General features: G+C 45.9%; 1 protein-coding gene across 9 annotated transcripts in view; it reads left to right on the top strand.

The window, feature by feature from the left end:
- LOC111866557 (SCY1-like protein 2) overlaps window positions 1–19,176 on the top strand; it is a 157,037-nt gene that overhangs the window by 68,758 nt on the left and 69,103 nt on the right. For 8 of the 9 annotated variants that reach the window (XM_033752319.1, XM_023855620.2, XM_033752318.1 and 5 more), the window contains exon 5: window positions 11,815–11,910. The exons of the other annotated variant lie outside the window; for it this stretch is intronic. In XM_033752319.1, coding sequence (XP_033608210.1) covers window positions 11,815–11,910 — 96 coding nt within the window. The remainder of the gene's footprint in view (window positions 1–11,814; window positions 11,911–19,176) is intronic. 9 annotated transcript variants of the gene reach the window in all.

Genomic DNA, 19,176 nt, shown 5'->3' with positions numbered 1-19,176 from the left:
ATATATATATATATGCTATATTTACTACTGTGTTCAGGTCAGTTTCTTGCTTTATTTATTCTTTGACTCTGAATATGTATGCGACATGTTCCTCCGAAACGTCGATTGACTTTCAAGGGGCTAGACGGCGTTATATCTCAGGAGACAGAACTGTTCTTAATTTCAGTTTTTTCTTTCCTTGGCACTACAGCCCCAGTGGGCCTAGGCCTACCTCCATGAACTTCTCCGTTCACTTCGGTTTTTCTAAATCTTACACATTTGGTAGGACTCCTTGGGCGGGTGATCAGCTCGTCGCAAGGCCTCTACCTGTACACAAATACAGAAAAACCCACACACACAAACTAAACATCCATGCCCCGAGTGGGATTCGAACACACGATCCCGGTTTCCAAGCGAACGAAGACAGTGCATGCCTTAGACCGCTACCGTGACCGGCCCTTAATTTTAGTTACTGTCAAATAATGTATGATCTCTGGGTTGTAACGCTGTGTGGTTTGGTAGATATCCATAGACGTTTCGGAGGAACGTATTACTTTCATCTTCAGTACAGAAGAGTGAGTTGTATAGGAAGCTGCTTGCCGCATATTTCTTGCTTCCTTTACTTTTCGAGGTTGGGGTTGGAGGCGATATGTTTCTCCGAAACGTCTGTGGAACTACCGAACTACACGGAAGCACAGCCCAGATGATCATATACTTCACCATCACCACTGTAAGGACCTCGAATCGAACTGCGGTGTGCCACGCTTTACCCTACAGAGGCCCTGCGAAGCGTGAACAGAGTATAGCAACTTGACGGCACGGCCTTCAGTCGCTGCATGTCGCCCCTGACGAGATACTGACCTGCTTTCACGGCCCGAATATTTATTAAAGCGTAGACAGATTCTGCCGCTCCTCCACCCGGCTTTGATGCTTTGTTTTTGTAAACTCTCGAAGTTGGGAAACTTGACCTTTAGATGGGGCCAGCGTATCACAGACCCTCCGTCAGATGTCTCGTCTGTTCCTCGCTAATTACAAGTGGAAGGGGGCTGCCTTCCGCCATCTTCTCTGTGTATCTATGCGTTCGTGACTAATAGCAGCACAGAATTTGTAGCGTTGAATGTTAGGTGATTAGTGAATGATGAATTGCAAAGAATTTGGAATGAAGCGGTCATGTCTTGAGATATCATCCTGGTATTTACGTGGAAGGACTGAAGAATGCCACGAAAAAACCTCAGGCGTTGTCCCAGACCAGATTCGAAGTTAGAAGCCTTACTGGCTGAGCCGACTTGCCATTGATGAAACTGTGTTCCGATAATTAAGGGATTTACTTTTTTGTCTCATTACTGAACACCTCTTTGAAGAACTAAGGTATTGTGGTATGTAGATCGGTTACTAGGCAACGACCACGAAATAAATAGCTATACAACGGCCGTTATTAGGCAGCTGTGTTTTATATGCGGTCCGTTTTAAGATGTAAGTAGGAAAATTAGATGTTGCACTTAGATAACCACTGGGGTTCAGGTGTTGTGAACTGTTGCTGTTAGAAGCTGGTAGCCGAGGCCGGTGACAGTACTGGAACTCAGATGAAGGGGAACGTTAGCCGTTGGAAGCCGCTACCAAGCAACAGCCAATAACTGTAAAGACATGGCGTGTCCCATAGTGTAGAACAGCGCGAGCATGAACCTTACTTGTAGTTACCCGTTCTAAGACTTCAGTAAATCCGTTTATCGAACCAAACCCCGTCTATAGTCACCAAAATCGTGACAGTGTGTATAGTGGACACTTATTTCGCGTTAAAGCAGTGTATCACCTTGCAGCGTGCTTATGTGTTGCCTCCAATTTAACTGATATTTGTTGGATTTTAGGTTCTGACGGCGTCGACAAGGAAGAATACAGTCTTCTGAGATGTGACGCCCCGTAATCTGGTAGAGATTTACCGACGTTTCGGAGAAACGTATTTCCTGCACCCTGAGGTAGCAAAGAAACCAAGCGGAGTTCAGTTTGCTCTCTGCTTGCTTGGCTAACTCCCTTACATTGGAAGACTGAGGCGTTACAGTCATATGAATCATCGGCGAACATGTACCAAACTGCACGGGTGTCCCACATAAGTGATGTTTGTTTTCAGTTTACAGAAGTTTCCTGAGTGCATGCGAGTGTGTATAAAGGCCAGTCTATACAAGATATGTCAATTTAACAGCCTACAAAGTTTCACAGAGGCACGCGGTAACGTAGTTGGTTGAGGCACTATTCTGCAAGCCGAGAGGTCGCGAGTTCGATCCCCGACGAAGTCATTGGATTTTTCAATTGACCTAATCCTCCCAGCCGCACTGTGGCCCTGGGGTCGACTTAGCCTGTAACAGTCATGAGTACCAGGAATCTTCCTGGAGGGTAAAGGGCGGCCGGTGCGTAAGCCTGACAACCTCACGGCCATCTATGAACCGATTTTCTAGACAAAATGTGGGAGCCTCAACATCTCACAACCCTATGGGCCTCCACTGCCTGTTACAGGGATAGCTTTACCTTTTTTTTCTGCATAGTTTCACTTTTTCACATACGAAGAAAACGCATTGTGACAGCAAACAAAACCTGACCCCGAAATTTCGGCGAGTTTGTACATGTGGGCATCTCTGAATCTGAGACTGGGATTCGATCTCACCGTCTGTCTGTCTATCTCTCTGTCTGTCTGTCTGTTAGTAGCGCCCGAACGCATGGACGGAATTTGTTTGCTTTGTATTCATAATTTCACCTATCACAGGTGTATATGATCATTCCAGCTTGCAAAAATAGGGGCCCCTCAAATGGGGCTCAGAAAACAAAGAGGACTCAGACTGTTTTGATTTAATATTGTCAGCTTACAGAGAGCGTCTCCCTAAGTAACAATCCGTAGGCAGTCAGTATTTTGAGGACAGTGACAGGACGCGAACTGGAGAACCAAACTGGGACATTTCGATTTCGTGGAAACCGAGTTTACCGGTCAGACCGATGTTATTGTTGTTCGGTACTCAGCAACCAACAATGGCCTACCGAGCAACAATCGATTTCGTTTCCAAGGTAACGTGGTCAGAGTCAAACCTGCATGAGAATTCATGTTCAATTGTTTTCCGCGGATCTTGTATTTTTGCTGTGAATGCGACGTGTTTTATGGCTGATATGAGCTCGGATCGTACCTGATAGCAAATTTGTTTAGACTGTAATCTGTTGTGATTTAGGCTCCTCTGTGCTCCAGAACTGGCTCAGATGGCTCAAAACTGAGTTTGCATTTCACTTTAACGTTTCAATGGGCAGAAGATGTGCACTGTTTCCCTTGTCTGCTTATTCTGTAAAGTTCTGAAATCATATTTTGATTAAAAGTGTGTTCTCATCTCTTGCGAATTCGTAACATGAATAGAACCTCTCTCATGAGATGTGTCTCTATGAGATGGGAGATTCATGAGACGCAGGAAGGAGGGACGCCAGCCAGGCGAACAATATTTGTATTTTCTTCAAGGAACTTTTAATCACATAAGCTCCTTAACAAGAATCGAAGCTCGCTTTTAACTTCCAGCGAAACGTATACACGTATTGTTCGGAAAGTGTAATGCATTACAGAGACATCTATGTACAGCATCTGTCCCCAAACATTTCTTTTCGGGCCACCACTACCCCTTGGTTCCAGAAACTCATTCCGAATGCCCCCTGCCCTATAAAGAGCATTCTTCAGAGTAAAGGTTCACGCAACCCACCAAGGAAAATAATAATGTCACGATTTAGGTGTGCGTGACTTTATTAGACGGGGTGTAGATTGGATGATTGGATTTACTGGCACCTTGTACGTGTAACCAAGAGCTACAATTAATTGCAGCGCTTTCGCTGATCTACACACGTTACAGTTCACCATTACACATACACAAGTGATCTCAGTCTTCAGTGGTCGTATCCTGGCAACGGATTTATAGCAGTCTCACTGTCACTGCAGCAGAGCCTAATTCCTTTCTTGCCATTTCTTCTAAATCATTTGGTTGCCTTCTCTACAAACTCTCTCATTTTTAATTCTAGCCCAAGTCCAAGTTACTTTACATATTAACTTAATAATAATAATAATAATAATAATAATAATAATAATAATGCTGAAGTGCAGATCTGCTCTGGCGTTGTGACATCACGCAATGGACTCGTAACCGTTGTGACCTATACACAGAACGTGTAGGCGCGCCGCTGCCTCTCCGACCCGGGAACAGAATTGCGCGTCAGACTGAATGGGTTTTGGCGTAAATAGGATTTGGGCACGGAGGGTATCCTAATGGACCTTGCAGAGCAGACGCGCATAAATGGGCATTTTATTGGGCTCATCGCCCAGCGGGCATTCTGCCTTCTATGTGTGAAAAGAGAGAGTCTTGCGCGTTTGAAATTTGCCATTACGCAATTTTGTGTTGCCATAGCAACCGTTAACGCTTTGAGTGAAGTTAGGTAGGAGGTGATGAACGAGTAAGTAGTTTCAATCTATCGTGTCTATTTCTGTGAATACTGATAATATTGTCACGTGATAAGTGAGGATAGATGGGGTTTGGATTGATAATCACAATTATTATAACCAGGGCTAGAATTGGCTGTGATCTGCATAGCTCAAGACCGTTGTCTGCAGCCCACGAGCACGCTGAGACCAGTAGTGCCTGTCGGTGTTTGTTGTACTCCTAGTACTCCTCAGGCAACGCTCCGTGAGCATAGTGACATGACTGCCGACGCCCTTTTCACCAAACGCGCTGTAATAATTCCCTCCATGAGTCTCCGCCCTTCTCCCCTGACGCTTGGGCGCCATTTCTCCCCCTGGAGATAAGCAACGAGGTCACAATATGAACCTTCACTGCCATAGAAACCTCAGGACTTATACTTAAATATGTATTCTAACCTTGAGTTGTCTTTAGAGGTGACTTCTTATGAAGATCATCTCATATTCTGAACCTTAAACTTCACTTCAGGTACGGCTGGTGTATTGTTATACTGGCTCTTTTCATCGTCAAATAAAGTTATAAGTTCATAAGCCTCTTGTAGAGACGTCTGAACTGGGGAACACAAAGGAAACACACAAGACACACCGAGCAGTTTCTATGGCTTGCACTTCCGAGAATACGCTCGGGTTCAAAACCTGCTCCGTGTCGAGTTCTCCCGACCCGCGGTAATGACGAGGTTCTAGAACCCGAGCAGTTGTCCCGACGTTTGTATTCGTGTTTCGTCGTGCGAAGAATACGAACGTTCCTGGAAATCCATCTGAGACTTTTCTTTGCGAAGACGTCAGAGAGAACTGAGACGGACAAACAGACACGTGAGCCTGCAGGTAACTAACCCCCGCATCTTATTTATAGGAAGCAGGCTCACGGTTCCTTGCGTGTTTAGTCACGCGTATCACGTTCGTTGCGTGTTTGGTCACACGTATAACTTTCTTCGCGTGTTTAGTCACACGTATCACGTTCGTTGCGTGTTTAGTCACGCGTATCACGTTCGTTGCGTGGTTAGTCACGCGTATCACGTTCCTTGCGTGTTAGGTCACATGTATCACTTTCTTCGCGTGTTTGTTTAGTCACACGTGTCACGATCGTCGCGTGTTTAGTCATACGTGCCACTTACCTTACATGTTTAGTCACGTACCACGTTCCTCGCGTGTTTAGTCACATGTGCCACGTTTAGAATTGCGCACAGCGGGGGATGTGTCCTAACAACGAAATCCTGTCTCTCGGTGACGCCGAACAGACGCGCAATTTGGAGGGGGAGTCCGTGCGTCTGTGAAGAAACGAGCTTCTCTCCTGCTTTGCCCAATGTGCATTAAGGCTGTGGTTCTTGTCTCTATACGTTTGCTTTCATCATTCCCTCCTGCTTACATTTCTCCAATGAGATCTTCAGTGCGCCTTTTGCCGCGCGACGACGCCCGAATGGACGCCTCACTATGTGCCCCACAAACTGATATCGCAATGTTAGGCTCGAGTGACTGCAGAAATTTGTTTCCTTTGTTGTGCCTTGTGTAGTGTGGCCGTCACGAGCGAGAGTGTAGTCTCGTAGGGATTTGACAGTCTTCGTGACATGACTGTGGGACTGAGGAAAACTGCGGAATAGTCAGGATAGGCGGTGTCCTTAGCGAGATTCGAAAGGAACGTCCTCCGAATGCGAGTCTAGAACACCAACCCTAGCCCCCCCGCCCCGAAACTAACTTTCTATGCCGAGGTCTAGAGGTGATCTGCGGTCTTGCTTTGTTGTGTTACCAGCAGAGACAGGAGCCGGGATAGCTCTCCAGGTACAGCGACCGGCTGGAGGACCGGGGTTCGATTCCTGACAGGGTAAATGTTCCTCTCTGTTACACAGAGTCCACCCAGCCTCCTATCCCACTAGTACCGGGAGCTGTTTCAGCTAAGGTGAGACGGCAGAAGCGTGAAGCTGACTACTGAACTCTATCTAGTGCTGAGGCCAGAAACAGTAGAGCTATGCCTCCACTCTCGCATACGTCTTCATGACATAGTGCAGAGACAGTGTACTGCGGCGTTGCATTCACTTCCCTAACAATTATAATTGCTGTTGCTTCAGGTTGCTTACTTAACAAGTCCATGCAACTCCGATGATTAATGAATGCGCAGCAGTTGGTGGGATGAAAATTGGCAGGAGAAACAGTCCTACTTGGAGAAATCCAACCCCACTGCCTCTTTGTCCACCACAGATCCCACGTGACTTGGCCTGGGCTCGATCGCGGACCTATGGCATAGAAACTGGAGAATTTCTGGATGTGACGACAGGCGTTTCCTGGAAATTATTTAGTCAGACGAGAGGACGTCTCCTGATGGCTGTATCAGACGCGTGACGTCGGTATACGTGACGCGCATTGCAGTGGACGCCGATATGTCTTGCCGCATTCAGAACTGCGTGGACCCGGCATCTGCACTCGCTTTGTAAGCCTAAGTTACAGACCCGCTGACGGGGCGACTGCTGATGCGTGCAAAGGCTTTGCATATACATTAAAATGAATTTAATGTTTAAACGAACACCTTTTTGAGGCCTCCACCGACTGCATTACATACGGGGGGAGGGGGGCAGTGTAGAGTGAAATCATGTACAGTCCGACTTCCTAGACCTGGCCGTTCTCAACGCACTGCGCAGTGGGTTTGGTCGAGTCCACTGAATTACTGACTGTATGGCGCGTGTGGGCTTCATCAGGATCTTTATTATAGTGCGTCACAGGTCCTTTCACAATGCAGACACAGTCACTGCCCCGCAACTTGTCACGTGTGTTCTCATGCGCAGCCATAGGACAGGTGTGAAAAGGGCGCCTGTACAGTAACAAAAGCAATGCGTTATTTACAGAAAATTTTGTTAGCTCGAATAGCTAACGTACTAACAAGGTGGTTTGTCGAGCAGGTTTGCTCGGCGGTAGCGCTGTACACTTCTAGCTGTGTTTGGTTTGAATCTCTACCTGCCGCTTATACTGCGCTGCAATGCACAGGGGTCGGGTTTTCTGTGTAGGCGCTACGTTTGTTGCACCGCAGTTTCAGCACGAGTCTATCCGCGCTGTCACGGCGTCCAGGTCACTGTGGGCTCTGTGTCACTGCACTGCACTGCACTGTACAGGGGTCGGCCTCTATGTATCCGCTACGTTTGTTGCTCCGCAGTTTCAGCACGAGTCTATCCGCGCTGCACTGTACAGGGGTCGGTCTCTCTATGTAGGCGCTGTGTTTGTTGCACCGCAGTTTCAGCACGGGTATATCCGCGCTGTCGCGGCGTCCAGGTCTCTGTGGGCTCTGTCACTGCACTGCACTGTACTGTACAGGGGTCGGCCTCTCTATGTAGGCGCTACGTTTGTTGCACCGCAGTTTCAGCACGAGTCTATCCGCGCTGTCACGGCGTCCAGGTCACTGTGGGCTCTGTCACTGCACTGTACTAAGTCACATCTATACAAGGTATGCAGAGGTTTCGTGTCAATGCAGGCTTACACAGCAGAATGCGCTGCTCCTAACCACGTACATCGTATTTAAACGTTTCATTGTGGAAGGAAAGTGTGAAGCAAAGTCACCAACTGAAAGATCTGGGAGTATATGAGAGGATGATATTAAAATGTATCTCAAGAAAATAGTATATGAAGGTGTGGAGAGGATTCGTCTGGTTCCTGACAGGGACAAGTAGTGGCATCTTGTGAACATGATCATGAACCTTCGGAACCCTTAAAGTGCCAGGAATTTCTTGAGTGTCTTGACAACTGCTGGCTTCTCAAGTGATCTGCTGCTTTCCTTGTGATTACCACAGCCGTTATATCCCTAACCGATTGGTCGTTGCTATGGAGACGGAGTGTTTCCTGTGAGGTACGAACTGGGTTTATAAATTCCACGCATTGAGGTGAACTTAATGTCTCAAAGGAAGATGAGGCGGTCTTCTTTACTTGCTACAGCATTCTCCCATTACAATTTCCGGCCCACTCCCCACACCGCCTGCAATCTTACCCCATTCGCTGTTCCAAATGAGCCTGTGCAATCGATTTCAGATGGAGCAGAACTGTGTCTGTACCAACATTCGCTTGTCAGATCCCCTGCCACTGCTGCTACTGGAAGTCGTGAAACAATAACCGCCAGACCTGCCTAACGCGGAACGCGTATTCAACCCAAACCTGTCTTTACCGGGAACTTCCCCTGGTCTCGGGAATATGCGATAACATTGGTTACTGCCGTGAAACCAGAAGCTAAAGAAACGTTTCGCTCTCTACAGACTACAAAGAAGTGCATTAATAAAATCTGAATATTTTCCGCAAACGTGCCTCCACTCAGAACCCTAAATTTAGGGTTGCTAATGTCACTTTTGTGTCAAAAGTTTGGTCGACTACCGCGTAATTATTACCGGCTACAGAAACTGGAGTGGCCTCTACTGGCGATTTCGTGAAAAATCAGCCAACTTGTTTAACAGTTGAAAAGCGTACACACAGACAGTACGGTATTCTCATGCTCCTGGCAAGGAAATTTGAATTAAATGACAGGACATAAACGGGTTAAGTCACTGCAAAATGCCAGATGCTCTAAGAAAGATAAACTTTCCGAACTTAAGTGTATATAAAATTATCAGTATAAAAACAGGACACATTTCTAGAAGAGTTCTATCTTCTTGGATGTGACGCCGTGTAGTCAGCTATAAGTTTACTCCGACGTTTCGGAGTCCACTCAGCATCAGTATATAATCATAAGGAAATAAGAACAGAAAAGAGCTCTGCTTTCTTCTTGCTTGCTTTTTCAGTCCTGAAGAAGGAGGCAGGACGTCTCTTCAGAATATCGGTGAACTTGTAGGATTCTGTATCCCAGAATGCAACGCATCTTGTGTTTGTGTGTGTCTAGTTCACGTACAGAATTCTCAGTGTCTTGGATGCTGGGACATGTACAGTCTGTTTACCCAGCCCCACCAAATGCCGTGCTTTTCCCATTTCTCAATATAATTAAATTGTTGGTCATGATGTGGAAATGGTTTCGAGCTGTATGCACCACTGGTATATGGGTTCCCAGTAGCATTCCGAATCAAATCACGGCGCTTGCGCCATCGTAAGCGTTGCCCTCAAAGTATGTTAGTCACGTGTAAGGGAACATTCCCGCAGGGAGTCCCCGAATTAATAGTTACAAATCACGCAATAATTTGTCAATGAAAACGAAACTTGGCAGCACTGTGTACTTAGCAACAATGACCTGCGGTGCCTGTCTTCCCGGTTCGTGCCAATTGTTGCAATTCCTGCTGCAAGGTTGGCAACACTGGAGCGTCGTGTCGGCCTGCGTCTCCAGGTGTAGGGAAACAATTGCAGTAGCTTCTGTAACACAATTATCTCCGCATATGGCAAGGAATATTCTCGCCAATTATTGTTCTCATCGACAAAATTATTGCGTGGTGTGTAATTATTAATTTCGTTCCCCTTAACGAGTGAATCACCCTGTATAAGTATCGCCTGTCTCAACGTCGCAACATTTACATGCCTGTTAGGCTCCGGCCTCTCAACCCAGGGTGGACTCTTTTGGGATTTGTGGAGGATAAACTGGCATTGGCTTAGATTTCTCTAACAGCTTTCTTCCTTTAATTTTCCCCTACTAATCGTCATTCCACCATAGCTCCATACTATCACCGCATCCTAAAACAATAGGTTATGACACTGTATACTCAGATACGCGTGTATTAACGTTTCGGAATATATACTGCCTACGTCCTCAGGGTTCAAACCATTCCGCCAATATCGAAGCTTTGCTGTGACGTGCCCGTAACTTTGCTCTGAATGCATAGCAGTTGAGTTCCGTTGCCTTAAGTTCTTACATCCGTCAGTGTGGGAGGGGGTGCCGCCCCACTTCCGCTGCTGAGCTGGGAAGTGCAACGGACGTTCACTCTCTCGCTCCCTTCCACCTGCCGTGTGACGTAATTAAAGCACTGGCGTTGTGAATTATTAAACTCGCGCACTTTGACCTAACCTGCTCGGTGACCCGCACAAACGACAAAGAACCTTTTCTTTAGTAAGAGACTGAGTCTCTCGGTGCTGTGAACTCAGATGCGCCTCACTGCACCAGTCCCTGACTGGCATGGCAATTCGCAAGCCTCGGGCCCGGGCCAGTAGGGGCTGAGATGCAGCGTCGTTAAACAAAGCACATAAACATAAAGATATACGAAACCAGGGTCTCTGTCCGACGTACTTTCTGGCACTGAGTCTGAACGCCTCCTAATTAAGGCAGAGACAGCCTCATTGTGTACGTCGTTGAACAGTCATTTAGTGTGTGTATGACTAAATTCATGGCTGAACAGAAATGAGTTCGTAGTTTACCCATTTAAGAAATAATGGTAACTCTATGTACCATCTGTTTGAACATTATCAAAACTCTGCATTCTGCCCACACAGTGTATTTATGTGTTCCGTATGGTTCTCACAGTAAACAGCGATTGTTTCCCTAAAGAGCATTAACCGGTTGGGCGTTGTTATGGAGACGGAGTGTGTTTCCTGTGAGGTACGGACTTCAAGATACTAAAACTCTGCATTCTGCCCACACAGTGTATTTATGTGTTCCGTATGGTTCTCACAGTAAACAGCGATTGTTTCCCTAAACAGCATTAACCGGTTGGGCGTTGTTATGGAGACGGAGTGTGTTTCCTGTGAGGTACGGACTTCAAGATACTAAAACTCTGCATTCTGCCCACACAGTGTATTTATGTGTTCCGTATGGTTCTCACAGTAAACAGCGATTGTTTCCCTAAACAGCATTAACCGGTTGGGCGTTGTTATGGAGACGAAGTGTGTATCCTGTGAGGTACGCACTTCAAGATACTAAACCTCTGCATTCTGCCCACACAGTGTATTTATGTGTTCCGTATGGTTCTCACAGTAAACAGCGATTGTTTCCCTAAACAGCATTAACCGGTTGGGCGTTGTTACGGAGACGGAGTGTGTTTCCTGTGAGGTACAGACTTCAAGACACTAAAACTCTGCATTCTGCCCACACAGTGTATTTATGTGTTCCGTATGGTTCTCACAGTAAACAGCGATTGTTTCCCTAAACAGCATTAACCGGTTGGGCGTTGTTATGGAGACGGTGTGTTTCCTGTGAGGTACGGACTGGATTATTATAGATTTGTAGATGAACGTAAAGCCCCTGCTCCTCTTCCCCTTTTCATAACCACAAAACAATCCATTTCCCTTACTTTTACCTTCTTCACTTCCCAACACTTTACCTTCTTTCCTATTTACATTTTCCAGAGGGAGGAGCGGGCACTGCCTCACAGCCTCGATTTTCTTTCTGTTTCTCCCCGTGAACAGCAGTGCCTCTCACCCCCCCCCCCTCTCGGCTCTGAAGGGCTCATGCTGTGTGCGCTCTGTTGCAGAGAGAGTGAACGAAATAGATGGCCTCGAGTCCGTGTCCTGCCAGCCTTGGACGTCAAGGTTACCCAAAATGGCGCAGCCCGACCTAGATTACATAGGTAAGACGTTTCTGCACTATATATCTAGCTCCCAAGGACTGGAGTACTCGTTGAAAGCTGACAGTAGCTCACATTTCGGGAAACCCAAACGTTTATTGTCGTGTCAAAATTTAAGCTTCACACGGAGGTCACTGTGGAGAGTACGGTCTTGCGGATTGTAACGCCGTGGAGTTCGGAGACACCTTGACGTTTCGGAAAAACCATACCGCCTCTGTTCGTAGCTACTTATATATTTGCATTATATATATAAGTATATTCTTTCCAAGGAAGTAAATAGTTGTTCCTGTGCTTAACTAATTAAGCACTGCGCCATGAAGGCGTAGGGGAAGTGGATGTATAGATCCACATTTTTTGACCTCGTGTCTAGTTGGATGTGAGCAGTCAGTTTCACACCCCGGCCGCTTTACACCCGGGGAAATAACCCCCGGTACCCATTGGATAGGAGGTTAAGTGGACCCCAGAGCCGGTCTGGTCAATGTGGAGAAGAGAAAATTCTTGACCCTACCTGGACTCGAACTACAACCCCTCGGTCTTCAAGTCCGTAGCCGATCGCTGTACCGACTACGCTATCCCTGCTCCTTTTCCAAAATTCCCTGAGTTGATGATTACAAGTAACTCAGTAATTACAGAGAAAAAAGGAACATGACCAGAAGAGATCTCGGTAGATGCGGAGACACACTGAAATGGGTTCCCCGTCGCCTGGATACATAGGCCAACGCTATGCATCCTCGTAGCGCATGTAGCAGTAAGTGGCACTAACCGGGCAGGCAGACACCGCGATCAAAGTTACCAAATTTTATTTTCGTTGGCTAATTATTACGATTATTAATTCGGAACTTCCCCTCGAGTGAATCACCCTGTATATCGACAGAATATCAGGCCCTTTATATGCAGTACTAAGAATTACTGTCTGGAACAGAACTTGTATTTCAGAACTTTAGTTCTATGACATTTGTGTGGAACTGAACAGCGCTAACATGCTTACTTAACGCAGAATGACGCCTCTGTGTTTCGATCTCCACATCAAGAAAAGTGTAACTTTGTGGACGCATCAAGTTTCCCTTTATCTTGATGTGAGGCTGATAAGAAGCACAAACACGTAAATGGCCTTCCATATGAAATGCGGCTGTAAGCTCACTCCATGATCTTTGTGTTACTCTCAAAGCACGTCTGAAGTTCGGGACATCTGGAAGAGAACGGGCTGTCATGGACACGGGTTCGAAACTTGTTTATTTTGTGGAGCAGAAATGTTATCTGTCGCGGTTGTGAAATTTGGCGTTGGAAAAACTTCATATTTTCTTGTTGATAATAGCTTAACAACATTTCCGGTAGTATATGGAAAAAATCATGAAACGTTGATGTTTAATTCTTTAGCCTATTTTATCTTTTTAAAGAAATTAGGCTAGTGAAATTATCATATTTTCAGCGCGTGTGTTTGTCTGCACCCCTAACAAATTTATTTTCATGAAACATGATATGGAAGTCATGCTTGTGAAATTTGGTGTGTAGACAGATTACGAATATAGCTACACGCTGTGTGTGTGTGTGTGAACTATTGTGCAGCAGTTAGAAGTCACAAACATGGCGACACTGCGTAACATGGCTCCTAGACTGTGTACTGCGGCATTGCTAGGGCTGGAAATTGCGGTAGACGAGAGTAGATGCGGCCAACTTGGCTTCATGACGCTTAATTTTGATTTACAAACGGCGTAAGACATCATAACCACCGTTCCAAAAAGAAAACGATTTATTTAGGAAGGAATTCACGAGCCTGCATCGTAATAATTTCGTGTTAACATGTGGTGGTCATTCCTCTGGGGTTCTCTGCGCGTCCAGAGCATCTCCTCAGTTGTGAAAACCATTCTCACCCCTGGGTATTGCTTGTAATTAACTCTTCTCAGAAGTGCGCGAGGCAGACAGCTGGTTTCAAATAGCGAACATTTGATTGTTTTCTGGAATTGGATTAATAAACGCAGGATTACGGATATACATGTAACAAGGCTGCGTGAGACTTGCTACCCGGACCTGTGCCAACCCGAGTGCCACTGTGAATAATGCGATTTGCTTTGCAGCTTAAATTGCATGCAGGCTTTGTGTATGGTAGTTTGTTTGGGATCGTCCGCTTCTGACAGGTGTCGTCTCTTAGGCGTTCATTTTCCTTTCCTACTTCCCATGCATGGAATAATAGTAAATTGCTGCTGGTCCTCGCCAGCACAGTTCTTCATGGTTTAGGTTGCCGTTGGGACCCATGGCCAAATTTCTGTTCCTTCGAAGACCATTAATATCATGATTTGTTTAATCCGTCTTGCAGTGCGTACACTTATCTATCTTCTTCTCTCACTCTCACTACATGTTTCGGCATAAAAATGCCATCTTCAGGTGCTACTCAATTCACGTCAAACTAGTACATTGTATGCCTTGTCTTCACTTTAAAATAACTAAAATATATGTCCATTAATATGTTTGAAAATGGGGTCCTCTCTGAAGCACAAGTANCCTCGCTAGCACAGTTCTTCATGGTTTAGGTTGCCGTTGGGACCCATGGCCAAATTTCTGTTCCTTCCAAGACCATTAATATGTTTGAAAATGGGGTCCTCTTTGAAGCACAAGTCAGCATCAGAGTTACTTTACGCCTGGCGATTTACTGCCAGTCAGTTCGTCTTGGCACCAAGCCCCTTGAAGCTCACGACCAGAGATATATTTTGGCAATTGAATCCTTGCGGTCGTAGTCCTTATGTAACAACCTCTCTGAAGAGAGGATGGGATTGTCTCTTACGAATGTGCTTCGCCAAGTCAAGAGTACATATTACGCAACGTCTTCTTATAAACATAATATAAAAATTCAACCCGTACCTCACAGGGAACACACTCCGTCTCCATAGCAACGTCCAACCGGTTAATGCTGTTTAGGGAAATAATCGCTGTTTACTGTGAGAACCATACGGAACACATAAATACACTGTGTGGGCAGAATGCAGAGTTTTAGTATCTTGAAGTCCGTACCTCACAAGGAACACACCCTGTCTCCATAACAAAGCCCAACCGGTTAATGCTGTTTAGGGAAATAATCGCTGTTTACTGTGAGAACCATACGGAACACATGAATACACTGTGTGGGCAGAATGCAGAGATTCTTAATATTAAATCAAGTGGTATATATAATAACCACTATCCTTTTAAGGGCTAAAATATGAAACAAGTGTAGTCTTAAACATTTAGGCGCAGTCGAGGTGATAATGTAACGAAATGTGGTGCAAGGCCGGGGGTTGGATTCGTCTGGCTCAAGTTTAGACGAAGCGGCGGGATCACATGAACACTGTAATAGATCTTCGGATTTTCTAAAGGGTTGAAAATTTTAAACCTACCCTGAAGACGGAGACAGTGACACGTGACAATGTTTCCTAAACTTGTATCCTGAAGGTGGAGGCAATAAGTTCCTCCGAAGCGTCCCTAAATTTTCAACAGACTATACGGCGTCATATCACATGATATAATATTCATTTTATATTGGGATGGTCAATGCATTGACCAAGATTCGAAACGAGAGCCTCCCGCACACACACACACGTGAGATGTATTATCGCTTGAGCCAGTGCACTCGGCTATCCCGTGTCTGCATTGGAGTCAGTTTTGTTACAGTTCTAACGGCCAAACATGGACTTCCCGGAGTTTCACCTCCAGGGCTGCCTATTGCTAACAAACATCGTTCCAATCAACTTCAGACAGCAAAAACTGAATAATCTCTAGAAAGTTTGTGAGTTTCTCCGCAGCAAGATTTAGTACCGGGAACTTGCAGAACCTGGCGCACACAACGTCTGGAGTCCCTCATTACGAAGCCTGCTCGGTTTTCAAGGGACTAATCTCTTGCGATCTGTTATCAGGAGCATCCTCATTGGCCATCTTCACTCCATGGCAAAGATAATCAAGCCTGTTACGACCTCACATACTCATTACATAATTTCCTGTGTCCTTCTCGATAGCTCAATCGGTATAGTGACGGGCTGAACGGCTGGGGATCGATTCCCGGCCGCTGCAAGCAGTTTTGGAGCCCACCAAACCTCCTGTGGCGTGAAGACCGGGGGAATCTTTCTGCAGGAATAAAGCGGCGGGGACATGAAGCTGACCACTCACCAGCTTCTACTGTCGAGTTACAATTCTACTCGGCCATATACCTTCATGGCGTAGTGCTTAATTAAGCACGGGAACGAAGTTACTCTTGTACCCTTACGCTGCTTTAACTGGGAGAGGGCGCTCCACGCTGCTGACACAGAGCGGTGTACACACTGACACACTGCCCTCTTGCCGTGACGCAGTGCGCGAGCAGATGTGTCAAGTAACCAGACGCTGCGCAGAGTCGTGCACAAACTCACTTAACACTCTAAAGCACAGTGGTAACTATACGTACCGACTGCTTCGACGTTATGAAACCGAATTTTGGCCACAGTGTACTTATGTGTTCCGTATGGTTCCCACAATAAACAGCGATTATTTCCCTAAACAGCATTAACCGGTTGGGCGTTGCTATGGAGACGGAGTGTGTTTCCTGTGAGGTACGGACTTCAAGATACTAAAACTCTGCATTCTGCCCACACAGTGTATTTATGTGTTCCGTATGGTTCTCACAGTAAACAGCGATTATTTCCTTAAGCAGAATTAACCGGTTGGGCGTTCTTATCCTAGTCTTCTCACTATGTCACATGTTGACCAAAGTTCACAACTCTACTTAAAACTATTACAGAAAGCACCACGCACTATACGAAGCCATTTTTACTAGCCCTGTGAAATACCCGCGCCACATGACCACGGAGCGCGTGCCACGCTGTGCAGATTGCAACCANTTCCGTATGGTTCCCACAATAAACAGCGATTGTTTCCCTAAACAGCGTTAACCGGTTGGGCCTTGTTATGGAGACGGAGTGTGTTCCCTGTGAGGTATGGACTTCAAGATACTAAAACTCTGCATTCTGCCCACACAGTGTATTTATGTGTTCCGTATGGCTCTCACAGTAAACAGCGATTATTTCCCTAAACAGCGTTAACCGGTTGGGCCTTGTTATGGAGACGGAGCGTGTTTCCTGTGAGGTACGGACTTCAAGATACTAAAACTCTGCATTCTGCCCACACAGTGTATTTATGTGTTCCGTATGGCTCTCACAGTAAACAGCGATTATTTCCCTAAACAGCGTTAACCGGTTGGGCCTTGTTATGGAGACGGAGCGTGTTTCCTGTGAGGTACGGACTTCAAGATACTAAAACTCTGCATTCTGCCCACACAGTGTATTTATGTGTTCCGTATGGCTCTCACAGTAAACAGCGATTATTTCCCTAAACAGCGTTAACCGGTTGGGCCTTGTTATGGAGACGGAGCGTGTTTCCTGTGAGGTACGGACTTCAAGATACTAAAACTCTGCATTCTGCCCACACAGTGTATTTATGTGTTCCGTATGGCTCTCACAGTAAACAGCGATTATTTCCCTAAACAGCATTAACCGGTTGGGCGTTCTTATCCTAGTCTTCTCACTATGTCACATGTTGACCAAAGTTCACAACTCTACTTAAAACTATTACAGAAAGCACCACGCACTATACGAAGCCATTTTTAGTAGCCCTGTGAAATACCCGCGCCACATGACCACGGAGCGCGTGCCACGCTGTGCAGATTGCAACCATTTACATTTCTTAAGCTAGAGGGCAGAAGAATGTAGCCATTGAAATGAATGACGTTTCATTACGTTCCCAATAGATGACTCTTTGCACCCGCCAAATTTTAATGAGATTGGTGCAAAGAAACCTGAGGTTTGAAACTCTAAATTTGCAATACTGGTTTTGTCGATCGCAGCAAGGACACCATGTTTTTCAGAGATCAAAATATGTCGACCACAACCGTGTAAGGGTTAAACTGCGTAATACTATGTTCGTTCTATGGCACATGTCATGGCTACATTGAAATAGCATCTCATGAGCTCCAGCGTTGTTTCGTAACTATTCATATTCTATAGGTTAACCAAACGACGCCAGTACTTGCATAGGAGGGCGAGACCTGACGTCACAGAAAGCGTCGTAAGGTAGATTTCATACAGAGGACTGACTCTGCAGCCTGCCTCTGGAAGTTAGCTCCAGTCATTCTTAACGTGGAGCACTAGCCGCCTGATTTACCTCTGGAGAAAGAGCCCCACCCCCGTGCCTATTGAGTAGAAGGCTGAGTATGCCCCAGAGTGGGTCTAAATATGGCCAGGAATAGGGTTTCGATTTTCTGGTTGCGTAGGCACTATACTGACTGAGCTACCCGTCTCCTAGGGAAGTTTAATATCACATGCATCATTTTCCGGTTTATTTGGTAACACTGACAGTAGCTCAGATTGGATATCGTTGAATCAGTGAAAAATGAATTGGAGAGGATCTGGTAGGAGGGACTGAGTAAAATCTCGCTGAGTGTGGCCGAGCTCCGGTATGAGAATTGAACCCGGTGTTTTGCGTAAATATTTGGATGCAATGAATAAAACATATGCCAGCGAATTCTCCCTTCTGAGACTTTTACTGACTCCATTTTAGAAGGACTGTACAGGTCTGGAAGAGCCTACAAAGAAGGCAAAGTCAATTAACTACTGAACAGGCTTTCAGGTAGCAGGTGCTCTTTAAAGCATTAAGTTTCGCTTGCGGCACTAGGGCGCAGCACACGCTCTGCTAATTAGCTGCCTGATCGTGTCTGCAAAGCCGCCCAACTTCACCCTCTCTCTGCCTTGAAGCGACTAACGGAAACTGCACACGCGAGTTTCACAAAACAGTTGGAACCCCCCCTCGTCCCCCTCCATATCAGATTTCTCCGCGATGTCTCCCATTGGCTCGCTCTCATCTCCGTTAATGTGTTCTCACGTTTCCTTCTTCTGGACGTCACATCCCCATCCGGATTGATTGTCTACCCTGAAGATGTATGCAGCAGGTTTCTCCGAAACATTATTACCTATCTTCCGATCCACGCGGAGTTACGTCTCGGAAGACTCTAACTTTTTTCTTTCTCTTGTGTCAGTACAAATTATTGGACAAGTAAGTTCCTACCGTATTGTCACATAAATGAGTGTGTCGTAACTACAGAGAGCTACGACAGTCTTACTGAGTTGAACACTCAAAAGATCACTGTAACTAGAGCACATATAAAGTCTTCTCAGTCTTTACTAACCGTTACTTGGTAGCAGCTTCTAACGGAGAACGTTCCTCTTCCTTTGAATTCCCGAGCTGTCGCCGGCTTCTCACCTCTCACAACTGTAA

This window comes from Cryptotermes secundus, unplaced genomic scaffold, assembly GCF_002891405.2.
Source record: "Cryptotermes secundus unplaced genomic scaffold, Csec_1.0 scaffold575, whole genome shotgun sequence".
In the NCBI taxonomy this organism is placed as follows: domain Eukaryota; kingdom Metazoa; phylum Arthropoda; class Insecta; order Blattodea; family Kalotermitidae; genus Cryptotermes; species Cryptotermes secundus.
This window is presented reverse-complemented; position numbering and strand designations above follow the sequence as displayed.